General features: G+C 49.6%; 1 protein-coding gene across 3 annotated transcripts in view; it reads left to right on the top strand.

The window, feature by feature from the left end:
• The first annotated feature begins 849 nt into the window (after positions 1 to 849).
• LOC133354802 (dysbindin-like) overlaps positions 850 to 13,742 on the top strand; it is a 43,684-nt gene continuing 30,791 nt past the window's right edge. For 2 of the 3 annotated variants that reach the window (XM_061571932.1, XM_061571933.1), the window contains exons 1-7: positions 850 to 1,120; positions 2,970 to 3,023; positions 7,914 to 7,967; positions 8,326 to 8,386; positions 10,540 to 10,672; positions 11,195 to 11,327; positions 12,669 to 12,689. In XM_061571932.1, coding sequence (XP_061427916.1) covers positions 1,065 to 1,120; positions 2,970 to 3,023; positions 7,914 to 7,967; positions 8,326 to 8,386; positions 10,540 to 10,672; positions 11,195 to 11,327; positions 12,669 to 12,689 — 512 coding nt within the window. In that variant the 5' untranslated portion in view covers positions 850 to 1,064. The remainder of the gene's footprint in view (positions 1,121 to 2,969; positions 3,024 to 7,913; positions 7,968 to 8,325; positions 8,387 to 10,539; positions 10,673 to 11,194; positions 11,328 to 12,668; positions 12,690 to 13,742) is intronic. The other variant, XM_061571934.1, reaches the window with a different exon arrangement.

The following is a 13,742-nucleotide window of genomic DNA, read 5'->3' on the forward strand; positions in this document are numbered from 1 at the left end:
GGCGGGCACAAGCCGGCGTGAGTAGGTTAAACGTTGAGTTTTATAAGGGCACCACGGGGTGACCAGCCCCTCCCCACCCAGCCCCTCCCCACCCTCCCCTCTCCACCCACCCCCACCCTCCCCACCCAGCCCCTCCCCACCCTCCCCTCCCCACCCAGCCCCACCCAGCTCCTCCCTGCACGACGGACACAATAATCCCCTGTGGGCTGGTGTGACCAGGAGGTTCCTACCAGTATAAGTTCAAACGAAGGGTAGGGCACGCGGGTGCGATGCGTGGTGCGAAAGAACATCTCAAGTGCGAGGTGTAAAAAAGCCCGCGTTGGTGACGTTCAAGTGTTGGCATCAAAGGACGGAACACTTCAAAAGTTGCTTTAAAAGTCGCGAATGTCCCTGGACTTTAGAGCCAAGCCGACGGGTCTAGTCAGTCTCGTGCGTGCGGCCAGTAACATTTACCGTACGTGAATCTTCATACTGGACTCGTATTTTCAACAGTGTTACATTCACAATATTTCTTATACTGGTAGGAACCACCTGGTTCCACCAGCCCACAGGGATTATTGTGTCCGTCCGTCCGTCGTGCTGGGTGGGGAGGGGAGGGTGGGGAGGAGAGGGGCAAGGGGGGAGGGGCAAGGGGGGAGGGGAAAGGGGGGGGGGGAAAGGGGGGAGGGGCAAGGGGGGAGGGGCAAGGGGGGAGGGGAAAGGGGGGGGGGCAAGGGGGGAGGGGTAAAGGGGGGAGAAGAAAAGGGGGGAGGGGTAAAGGGGGGAGAAGAAAAGGGGGGAGGGGCAGGAGGGGGGGGGGAGAGCGTCACGTGATATCGGCACGGTGGGGGAGTCACGTGAGGCGTCCGAGGGGGTGGAGTCCACGTGACTCGCGTAAACAGCTGACGGCGGGAGAGAGAGAGGGGGGGAAGCGGGCGCCACACACAAACATTTTGAATTTTTTTAATGAAATAAAAACAACACACACACACAAACATTTTGAAGATTTTTCCCCGTCCCCCCTCTACCTCTCGCGGCGGCATCAGCAGCAGCGGCGGCGGCGGCTTCTCCCGCTTAAGCGCGCCATGTTCGAGACGTTTCGGGAACGACTCCTGAACGTGCAGCAAGACCTGAGCGCAGGGTGAGCGCGCACTGTACCACGCACTGTAACACGCACTGTACGCATCACTGTACGCGCTGTGCCTCGGAGCCCCCCCCCTCTGCTGCGCTGTACGTACTGTCCAGGGTGGTCCAGATGTCTTGTGACCCCCCCCTCCTCCCGTTTAATTCTCTAGAACGTAATAATTTTAAAACGTACACGAATATGCGAAGGGGGAAACATTTTGAGGGGGTCAATTGATTGGAGGTCACGAGACCCCTTGCGCGTTGCGCAGACCCCGGTGCTGTCAGCACGACGGATGAGCACGGAATTCCGCACTGTACGCACTTATTCCGCACTGTACACCCATTCCGCACTGTACACCCATTCCGCACTGTACACGCTTATCCAGCACTGTACACCCATTCCGCACTGTACACACTTATTACGCACTGTACACCCTTTCCGCACTGTACACCCATTCCGCACTGTACACACTTATTCCGCACTGTACACACCCATTCCGCACTGTACACCCATTCCGCACTGTACACCCATTCCGCACTGTACACCCATTCCGCACTGTACACCCATTCCGCACTGTACACCCATTCCGCACTGTAACCCATTCCGCACTGTACACACTTATTACGCACTGTACACCCATTCCACACTGTACACACTTATTCCACACTGTACACCCAATCTGCACTGTACGCACTTATCCCGCACTGTACACCCATTCCGCACTGTACACTTTTTCCGAACTGTACACCCAATCCGCACTGTACGCACTTATTCCACACTGCACTCACCGCACTGTACACCACATGCACGCACTGTACACTGTACGTACTGTGCGGCACAGTAGTGCTTTGTACAGTGCGCCGTGTTTCAAAACGAATGGTCAAAGTGACCTTTGCGTGCCGAGTCGCTTGACCCAACGTTGGTGGTCAATCTACACGTTCGTACTTACAACACATCGTAATCTCAGGATCGATACATAAAACCGATGAATCGATACTGCTGGTGGAATGTGACCGTTGGTCTTCCGAAAGATGGACTTGTCCCGGCCATAGGAATGTGGAATGTTGACCTCTGGCATCAAGGGCCGCGCTGGGGAGGCCCGGGTTGGGCTGTTGCTACTGCCAGCCTCGTGGTGCGAAACGTCGGACATTCGGAACACTCGAGGAGATGTGTAGCACATTGTGGTGGCGTGTATAATGTGGAGCGAAGGTCTGGCGTGGGGAAGTATTTATAGATCTTTGTGATTGATACGCGCACGGGGAGTCTTTAGTAATGCTGCCATCTCTTTGATTATTGCACTTGGCAATCTCCCATCCCTGTCTCCCGTCTCGTTTTTGTTTTACCATCAGAGGAAACAAGAAGATGATCGGTGTAAATTTCGATTTAAAGCTTTCGTGACTACAGGGATTCATCTTCTTGGTTCTTTCGGTGAAGTCACGTAGAAGGGAAGTAATAAAATAATAAAAATAAAACATAATAAAATAATTCTCACGACGTTTCGGCCACAACGCAAGCAGCCGTCCTCAGGTGAAGAAACAGGTCATTCAGACGTTGTCATTCTGACACACCTGTTCTTCACCTGAGGACGGCTGCTTGCGTTGTGGCCGAAACGTCGTGAGAATTATTTTATAATGTTTTATTTTTATCATTTTATTACTTCCCTTCTACGTGACTTTACCGAAAGAACCAAGAAGATGCTCGGTGTAGTCGGCACTTTGCTTCGTTCATCATTTAGTTTTTTTTACCAATGCTTTGCTTTATGTGCCCCCCTCCCCTATTTAAATGAAATATTCATCCCGTCTCTCCCTGTCTCTCTCCTCTCTCCCTGTCTCTCCCCTCCTCCTCCCCTGTCTCCTGGGTTCAGGCTCAAGACACTGAGTGACAGGTCGAAGGATGTCAACGTGAAACGGAAGTTAAGGTTCGTTTGCAGAGGCTTTTAAATTTTTTTTTACATTTTCACCTTTGTAACATTTATTCACCGCGATCTACCGCACACTTTGTTCGCTCTGAAACAGAGAGGCTGACTCGGCATGTATGCGTGTTGAACTTGTTTCGTACCGTACGTAGCCAACAGGACTAATCGGAGGTGCGGGGGGGGAGAACAAACTAAACACAAAAAGCAGTTCCTAAAGAAATGAGTTTGTCCATCTCGACGATGATTTAAACCTGCACAGCTCCCAGTGACTTCCTCATATCGGAAGGAAGAGCGTTCCAGACGGCCGCAGAAGCGCATCTGAAAGCGCCTCGCGATGCGGTGACCATCGTCTTTGTTCGATGGCTGTGCCAAAAGCCGCTGTTGCTGCTGTGAGGATGACCACCGGAGTTTGCGTAGTGATGGTTTACGCTCCTTGACGAGACCAGCGAGGTGCTGTGGTTCATTTGTGGCGAGCACTTTGTGCAACTCAGAGGTGCCAGAAGGAACCACGGCCAATCGGGAAGGCAGCAACAGCCAGGCGGAGGGCCACGCACTAGCAATAATTGCCCGAGTTTTGCGGTGCTGTATATATTAAGATGCGTCACGGTGGCTAGGAGATGTTAACTCCCTCGCCTGGTATTCAGGAGGTCGTGGGTTCGATCCCGACTGCGACTCCTGCTGCTGTATATTTGGAGTTTGTGTGTGTCTCTCCCCGTGGTCACGTGGATTTTTCTCTGGGTCCTCCGGTTTTTCCCTCCGTTTAGAATCAACATCATGCGTTTAAAGTGTTTGACCGACATACATTTCCACATGATAAGCCACTTCGTTGAGCTATCATTTGTGGGCAGGTCGCTTCTGAAAAAAAGCTGACACTGCTCAGTGGGCCTTACCTGTTCAAATCAAAACATTGTTTAGATTTTAAAGATAGTTTAAGGCAATGAATCTGGCGTTTATACACGTGGCAAGTAACCGGAATACACCCGGAGAAAAATAATTTGTGTAACAGGGGGCCAATATGTGACTTGCACCTTTGAACCTTACCACACGTGCATCGATAGTTCAATGTTATTTTGCCATTTTATTGAGGAACTACAACTGTACTCTGTGGTTGGTATCTTGGTGTGATCTGAGTCTGCGTTGCTGTTTTTTGCTGCCCTGCGCAAGATTGATAAATCAGAGTTGCGTAATTAATGCTTCGTTTATTGACTTATATTTAGTGACTTGCTTACCTTCGAATCGATGTTGCACTCCTATCGTTTTGTTGGCATCGTCTGTTGTTGTAAACTCGGTGAGCCCGTGCACCTGCTGGACATTTGTGGGGAAACAAAGAGCTTCATAGCTCATCGGATTCCTCCTGCAGTAGAAATGCAGATTCTGATTTCTGTACACGAGGGACCGTGTGCTATTCGGCTTAACACGTAGGCTTTCGCGACCAATATCAACCATAATACAGGTGTTTTGGGTTAGATCGCGTAAATATATAAATGTGTCGTTAAACCCGCCACCACCCGACACAGCCGATTAGTAAGTTTTAGTGTCACGTAAACAGAACGTGCCAATCATTGGCTGTGTCGGGTGGTGGCGGGTTTAACGACACATTGATATATTTACGCGATCTAACCCAACAAAACCTGTTAAGTTTGAAATTCGTCCACTTTTTGCTGTACCACCACCACCACTTCCGTTGGCAAGCCCCGGTACATCGCCCTCCCCCTCGACACCCACGGGAATTGGAGTTTCACAACATTTGTGCGCTCTGCACCGCCGCTCTCTTTCTGCGGTCTCCACAGTGCCGGGCAGTTTATTTTAAAATTAAGAGTAGGAATTGGTGAGAACGAATTGCCACACTTCTGTGTCGGCTGCCAGAAAAGCATTTTTTTTTCTCATGAGCCATGGATGTCTGTGGTGTATCATACATTAAGTAATAATAATGTAATATTTTTTAAATGCTTCCCCATGACTTGTCGATCATTGGAAGGGTTGTTCCACCATACTTCATTATACTTCACCATACCTCACCACGTGGGTCGGTGAATTTGGGTGAGAGAGGGGGGTGGGGTAGCCTTGACTGGGTGGTCAGATATCCAACTCGGGTTGCCGGGTTCTATCATTCACGTTCACCACTGCGCCGCCGTACCACCGCGTGACAACGTTCAAGTTCAAGTTGATGTACTAGGTATAGCCCTGTGAGCCATTCGGCTCTTGAATCGGGTGCAACCGCAACAAACAGAAACAAAAACATGAACAAAAAACATCTTACCGTGAATATGTGACTATGCAAACAGAAAATCCAAGAAAAGACAGCAAAATATTGCAGAAAAAGCACCGTACACCAACGCTGTGTGCAAAAATCCCAGTGGGATGCAAGTCAAACAACAACAACAACCACAAGACAACTTAGATTAAGGCCATCAGTATAACTCTGTACTACAACAAACAAACATGGCTAAACCAATACACTTTTCGAAATCACCAAAATAAAGCCATACACATGGGTAAAGTATGGTCTTTATCCAAGTACAGTTCAAACACTGAACCTGTGTGTAGTTATTTATATAATCATGAAGTGGCCGTTTTTTACTTTGGCATAGTAGACGATTCAGCTAGGACTGTGAGTCGGTTATAAATCAGTCTGGGCAGCTCTCCGGGGAAGGGTGAAGCGGCTCTCGTAAAACACCGAGGTGTGTCGGGACGTGCGCAGGCTGCACTGGGGATAGGTGGTGACAGTGCGCTTCGTGCGCACGTGTCCTGACCATCGACTTGCTCCGTACATAAAACGCTCGACAGCATTCGTCAGTCATGCTGCCGTGTCCTTAGAAGGAAAAAAAATACGATTTAAAGCTTTCGTGACTGCAGGGATTCATCTTCTTGGTTCTTTCGGTAAAGTAACGTAGAAGGGAAATAATAAAATAAAAAAATAAAACATAATAAAATAATAATAAATATAATTTTCCAATATAATTAAATAATATGGTGCTATATAGTAATATAATAAAATAATATAATAAAATATTATTTTATGATGTTTTATTTTTATTATTTTATTATTTCCCTTCTACGTGACTTTACCGAAAGAACCAAGAAGAAAAAAATACGCTTAGGCGGCGACGTTTCGGGCAAAGGCCCTTCTTCATGGCGCGTAAATGGAACGACGAGAAAGAACGTTCCGCACGGAACGTTCCGATCAGCGCGGTTGGTGACGTACGGTGCGAAAGAAGTTTAAACATAAACGCGTGCACGTGTGGGAGAGAGCCGGAGTGTCCGGGGAACACCCCCGAGTGCGAAGGATAATAAACGAATTGCCGCGCACGAATGGATGCCACAAGACATTTGCCGTGCGAATGTGTTGTGGCCATCCGGCAGCCCAAGCCTCTTCCACCTGGTGTTCCCTGGCAGGCTCTGATCCATGATGTAATCGTACGCCAAGCACAAACCTGCTTGGCTTATGATGAATTAATGAGGTGAGGGTAATTCGTGGTCATTTGCGTGTTAAATAATTATGCATGGGTATGTATATATATATTTAACATTGAACATGTACAATATAAAATGTAACAGTAACATAGTAACTGCTCAGGACACACTTATTCAGCGATAGCAACAAGTAAACAACTATTATCTTTGGGTAAATATGTAACCGGAGTGATGAATATCTCTGAGGGTTTGTCATCGCACGCAGGAATTATGTCACGGGCGTTTTACTACAATCGGGCGCTTGCCAGGTTTTGTAGGTAACGAGGCTTGCTCCTGGAGCTGTGAATTAAATCCATCTGCCCGGAGCTGCGTGAGTGTCAACCCCCAGATCCCCTTGTACGTGAACGGTGACCTTTTTAAATCCTTTATATTAAGTTCGCTTGCTTGCTTAGGACCGTGCAAATCTTTCGGTAGTTTTTTAACCCACTTCCCGTGATCCAATCCAGCTGACATTTTCCACACAGACTCGTTGTGCGTGACAATTAATGTTCGTGAAATTTTTTTCCCAAAATTTTACACTTTTTAGGACAAAAATATTATATTTAATTACCAATTGCTTAATGGTGCAATGCAATCATCTGACCCATAGGTGGCAACCATCTCAAGCCAGAGGACGAGAGGACTTTAGCCGCCACGCATATAAAGGATTTATAGTGAAAAACTTTGTTTTTACTGGTTATACTTATTTTTGGTTTGGCAAAACATTCGAGCGCGGGAGCCTCCTCCACACGGGTCTCGAGATGCCGATAGTTTTTACGAGATACACGAATGAGCATTGGTATTATTGTTTTAACAATTCTATTTTGGTCGAATTGCCGACTATCCGTGATAACGTCACACCATCGATTGGTGTCAGTGGGTGGTACTGTTGCTCCTTAATCCGCAATCTTATTTCAGGTGTGCTTATTTTTATTTACGGCGAACGGCGATGTGTTTTATAGCTTCCTTAGAACATCCTTCTCGCCCTGCGAAAGTGAAATTCTATCCGTTAGCTGTCAGGCCGTTCTAAATAAAGCAGGTTATTGATCGGAGCGTTGTGTGTGCTTGCGAGCGAGTGTGTGCTTGTGTTGCGTCTGTGTGTGAGAATGTGTTTGTGTGTATCACTATATGGGAGGGCACGTGTGTGTGGAGCGGTAGCGCGCTGCGCTACAAACCCGGTGGGGCGAATTCGATTCCCGCTCACGATCAACACCAGTGACGATCATCTGAACCGGTTCTGGGCCTCTCATAGGTCGCCTCCGCCTCAAATGAGTACCTGGTGCGGGGTGTAAAAACATCGCCACTGGGAAGACAAAGGCGGCCGGGCGTGGTGCTGGCCACCCACCCCCTCATGTGACGTGCCAGCCTTTATAGGTGCTCGCTAACAGCACTTGCCCCAAAAATGCTGTATGGGTGATGTGTGTCTTTGTCTTTTGACAGCAAACAAGACGAATATGATCCTTGCCTGAACGCAGGCACTGAGTTGCTGAACAGGTAAGACTCAAGTCGTCACCGCATTGCGAACAATCACCTCGCATGAATCGTATCTTCAGTCCAGTTCATTTTCTCAGTCCACTCCTGTATGAGGGCCTCACCTGACATCACCATCCTGACATCATCACACTGACATCATCACCCTGACATCATCACCCTGACATCACCCTGACATCATCACACTGACATCATCACCCTGACATCATCACCCTGACATCATCACACGACATCATCACACTGACATCATCACCCTGAAATTACCGGCACCATTGTGCTCTTTTTATTTCGCATGATGATGATGAGGATGGTGAAGTCTGATCTCATGTCCGATCTCAACCGTCCGTTCCCTGGAATCCAGATATGAGGACAGCTGGTCGGAGCTGCACAGACAGGCCGAGGCCTGCGCACGGCTGGGAGAGGTAAGGACAAAACTTCCGTTGCCTGTACCTACACGTGCCGTATGTACGCACGTATGCATGTCGAACCTTGCTCGCACCGTACCTAGCCAACCGTACTAATCGGAGATGCGCGGGAAGGACCACAATCTAAACGCAAAAAAGCAGTTGTCAAGAAGTGAGTTTAAAAGTCCATAGCTCCAGTGGTTTCCTATTATCGGAAGGAAGAGCGTTCCAGACGGCCGCAGAAGCGTATCTGAAAGCGCGCGATGCAGTGGCTATCTTTGTTCGATGGCTGAGCCAAAAGCCGCTGCTGAAAGGATGACCTGAATTTGCGTGTTGATGGTTTATGCTCTTAGACGAGATCTGTGTGGTGGTTTTGTGGTTGATTTGCGGCAAGCAGTTTGTGTGTAACTAGTGCGCACTGTATGCAGCCAACCGCACAAACCGGAGGGGCGGCGGAAGGACCGCAAAGTAAACGATGTCGCTGGAGGAAGGAAGAAAATGAATACGGCAACAAAAACACACTGCTCCAAATGCCCGTAGAGTCACGGATTGAAATGTCACGTTGTAAAACAAAAAATATTTTTAACTTGTAACATTTCGCTGCCGCCACTACCACCGCCACACTATTTGTTCACTACTCTTTGGTTCTTTTCGGTAAAGTCACGTAGGTGAAAAATAATAATAATAATAATATTAAAAATAGAAATAACTAAATTAAATCGCGACGTTTCGATTTCGACACAAGCAGTCATCATCAGGGACGGTTGAGATCGGACATCAACAGGTGTGGAAATCACAGCTAGAATTTTTTTACTAAAGTGTAAAAAATTTGTAGCTGTGGTTTCCACACCTGATGATGATTGCTTGTGTTGCAATCGAAACGTCGTGATTTAATTTAGTTATTTCTATTTTTTTAATTTTATTCTTATTTTTAAAAGTTTTACTTATATATATATATTTTTCACCTACGTGACTTTACCGAAAGAACCAAAGAGCATGGATCCTTGCAGTCACGAAAACTTCCAATCGAGAATTATTTGTTCACTCTCAAGCAGAGGTCGCATTCAGGTACCCGATACCCGTACCCTACCCGATACCCGACTACCCGTACCTGGCCGGGTACGGGTACCCGTTTGCGACCCTGGTGCGGCTGGGTTACGGGTAGACCGTGAGTCACTGGTGAGTAACTGTTTGTCACTCATTTCCCAACGTCTTGTCTCTTCTCACAATTCAAGTTCCTAGAATCAACCCACCCGCGTCTGCAACATGGCTTCATCCCAGAGGTCGCAATCGGGTACCCGTACCCGTACTCTACCCGATACCCGGCTGGGTACGGGTAGCCGGGTATCGGGTAGGGTACGGGTACCCGTTTGCGACCCGGGTGCGCCGGGTACGGGTAAGGAATCAAAACCCGTTTGCGACCTCTGCTCTCAAGTCGAGGTGGATGACTCGGTATGTACGTACGAACGTGGGACTTCTTTCGCGCCGTACGTAGCCCACCGTGCTAACCGGAGATGCCGGAGGACAACAAACTAAACGCACAAAAAAGCAGTTCTGAGGAAATTAGTTTTAAATTTAGATTTAAAAGTGCGTTGCTCGTACCGTGCGTACGGCCTTCGTGTCAATCCACTACCTGCTGAGGCCCTCCCCCACCCCGTGGGGGTCGTGGGAGATATTTGACGTGGGAGTGATTTGCAAACTGGTCCTTCGTCTCCTCTAGGTTGACTCGGCCTTAAATTGAGGGTGCTGAATGTGCTTCTGGCCATACACCACCAGCGTGGGTGCCTTGCCAGCCTTCGTAGGTGCTCGCCAACAGCACTTGTCCAAACAGCCTCTATGGCTCATGGGGTGTGGGTCTTTGTATGTATGTCTACTTACGTGTGTGTGTGTGTGTCCGTGGGGACAGGTAGTGTATTGGTTAGCGTACTACCCTACAACCCAGCAGACCCGAGTTCAATTCCCGCTTACGACCAATAACAGTAGTCGGCCTTCAACGGGCACCTGATTCAGCCGTTGGGGAGACAAAGGCGGCCGGGCACGTTGTTAGCGACACCGCTCGTGCGCGTGACGCGCCAGCCTCAGTAACTGCTCGCTTAGCAGCACTTCCACCAGAAATCCGTGATGGCTTTATGGGGGTGCTTTGTCTGTGTGCGTGCGTGCGTGCGCGAGAGGGAGTGGACGCGCTGGCCACCGCCGTCTCGGCCTCGTGGGAGCAGCGCTGTTCGCGGCTTGCCGAGCTCGTGGTCCAGATGCGTCTCCTGCCGTCGGTGGTGACTCAGCTCGACTCGCTGCTCGCCACGCTCGGTACCAGGGACAGCAGGGCACACCGCGTTACACCGCGTTACACCGTATTACCGCTACGCGTGGCACCTCGTGCCTCACACTCGCACCGTGACATGCCCTGCCGCGAGACACCGCGTGAACCACGGCGCACGGTGAAACACCGCGGCTCAAACTCGCGCTGCCGAGGCGCCGCGACACGCCACGTGACCGCGACGCACACCATGACACGGTGTCACGCGCGTGTCCCTCCCGCCACACGCCGCATCTGTCCGCGACATGCCACGTCGCACACCCACACACCGCCGCTCCGTGACGGCACGTGACGTCACCCCGGGTCGCCCCGCGTCGCACCACCGTCACACCGCGTCGCTCCACGACAGATTCATGACGCACGCCGGCGACGTGCCTAACCGGCAACCGTGGCACGGGTGACGCATCCCGTCCGGCAAGCTCGCGTGCCGCCACGGTCGGGGGTGGACTTATGCCGGGCCGCCAATGTTGAGCCCCCCACCCCTCCCCCGTGCCCCCCCCCCCCCCCACCAGGCCAGCTGGAGGGAGAGTGTGAGGAGCTGGAGGACCGGCTGGGCCACCTGGAGGACATGTGCGAGGAGTGCGAGCTGCGCAGGGCCACGGAGCAGCACGCTCGCGACGCGCTCGCTTACGAGCAGCGCAAAGGGTGGGCTCGCAGCGCGGGGGGTGGGGGCGGGTCGTGGGGGGTTGTAGGGGGTCGTGGGCTCTTTGCCCAGGGGCCAACTCGGACCGTTAGACAGTTTTGCGCTTCTAGGACGTAGTTTTCACGGTACTAGGTTGTAGGTTTCGCGATACTAAGACGTAGGTTTCATGATACTAGGACGTAGGTTGCACGATACTAAGATGTAGGTTTCATGATACTGGGATGTAGGTTGCACGATACTAAGATGTAGGTTTCATGATACTGGGATGTAGGTTGCACGATACTAAGATGTAGGTTTCATGATACTGGGATGTAGGTTGCACGATACTAAGACGTAGGTTTCATGATACTAGGACGTAGGTTGCACGATACTAAGATGTAGGTTTCATGATACTAGGACGTAGGTTGCACGATACTAAGACGTAGGTTTCATGATACTCGGATGTAGGTTGCACGATACTAAGACGTATGTTTCATGATACTAGGACGTAGGTTGTACGATACTAAGACGTAGGTTGCACGATACTCGGTCGTAGGTTTCACGATACTAGGACATAGCTTTCATGATACTAAGACGTAGGTTTCATGATACTGGGATGTAGGTTTCACGATACTAAGACGTAGGTTTCATGATACTGTAATGTAGGTTTCATGATACTAAGACGTAGGTTTCATGATACTGTAATGTAGGTTTCACGATACTAGGACATAGGTTTCATGATACTAAGACGTAGGTTTCATGATACTGTAATGTAGGTTTCATGATACTAAGACGTAGGTTTCATGATACTGGGATGTAGGTTTCATGATACTGAGACGTAGGTTTCATGATACTGTAATGTAGGTTTCACGATACTAAGACGTAGGTTTCACGATACTAGGCCCTAGGTTGCACGATACTAGGATGTAGGTTTTGCGATACTGGGACGTAGGTTTCGGACGTGCTAATCGATGCGGGTACTTGTTCTGCGTGAAGTGGCTGTTTACTCGGGCAGAGGGCGTGAGCCCATTAGAACCGCGATTCAGATTATGTGCGTACGTATGTTCAACTTCTTTCGAACCGTACGTAGCCGACCGTGCTAATCGAAGGTGCTATTATCGAGCGGGTCCTGCGGGAGTCGGGTGGGGCAGCTCACGGAGCAGGGAAGGGACAAAGGCCGAGAATTCTAATGGTCCGAGCCGTTGAGGAGAGGCGATGGCTTTCTGGCCTGGCCGCGTTTCAGCCCTTTAGGTCAGCAACACTCCCTTGGCGGTGGCTGTGGAAGTGAGGGATTTGCCACCGACCCTCGGTTTACGAACGCTGTTTTGTAAAACCCTGTGTGCTTTTCTTTTGTTTCATGCCAGCCCGATCGAAAAGGAATTGGAGTGAGCCTTCCTTTGCATTTTTACTCTCCTTGTTTCTGTGTTCGCTCCGTGTGTGTGTGTGTGTGTTTGCGCGCATGTGCGTTGCGCTTCCACGCGTTGCTTACATTAGTTTTTTGGTTATTTGCAACAATAATAATTAAAAAACTACAAGACGGAGAGAGGGAAGTGGAAACATGACGAAATGTGCAGTGGGGCGATCTGCTCATGTATCGTGACGACGATTATGATGACCTGCGTTGGCCTGGCCTGGCCTGTTTGCTGCTTAAGCAGTTGTCCACTTGTTCAAATTATTCAAATTCTCAAACAGAAACGTCAAGAGGCTGCCGGAAAGCGGTGCCACGTCGTTGGCGTCGGTGTCGCGCCCGTTAGCGCTGCTTTACAGTTATCATCGCTACCTCTGAGAATGAATACATTCAGTCTTAATTGTGATAGGACGAACATTACTCTCCTGCGGCAGGTCGGATGGGAAACTGCCGCCCTCCACTCCGTGTGGACCAGAGGTCACTTAAGGGGATCTCAAAGGTCATCGTCGTCATCGTCGTCACGATCCATGGGCAGATCGCCCCGTAGCTGTCCACTGCACGCTTCGTCATTCGTTTCCATTTTCCTCTCTGCCTTGTCGTACCGATACGCTCGAGGTAGTGGCCACATCGTTCTGGCACCAATTCTTCTTATGTCGTCATCGTCATCGTCAAGACATTCTCTGTGAGGTCTTACTTTCTTTCAGGTTCCTTCCATTTTTCCCCGAACAACACACTTTACATTTTCCTGTTGTCCATCCGACATGTGTGTCCAAATTGTGCCAGTTTCCCTCTCATCATCATTGCCTCTATCATCATCATCATCAGGTCGTCGTCTTCAATGGTGCAACATTTTTTTCCTTCTGTGTTGGTCACTCTTCGGGCCGAGTTTATATACGGTATCTTGCTACAGCAATACATTTTAAATGCCACAATATCTTATCACTGCCAGTCTTACTTTTCACTGTCCAAGTCTCGCAGGCAGGCAAAGCTGTACTGAACACGCATGTTCTTAACATGTTCAGTTTGAACG

This window comes from Lethenteron reissneri, chromosome 49 (assembly GCF_015708825.2).
Source record: "Lethenteron reissneri isolate LAM-NWPU_2019-01 chromosome 49, ASM1570882v1, whole genome shotgun sequence".
NCBI lineage: Eukaryota > Metazoa > Chordata > Hyperoartia > Petromyzontiformes > Petromyzontidae > Lethenteron > Lethenteron reissneri.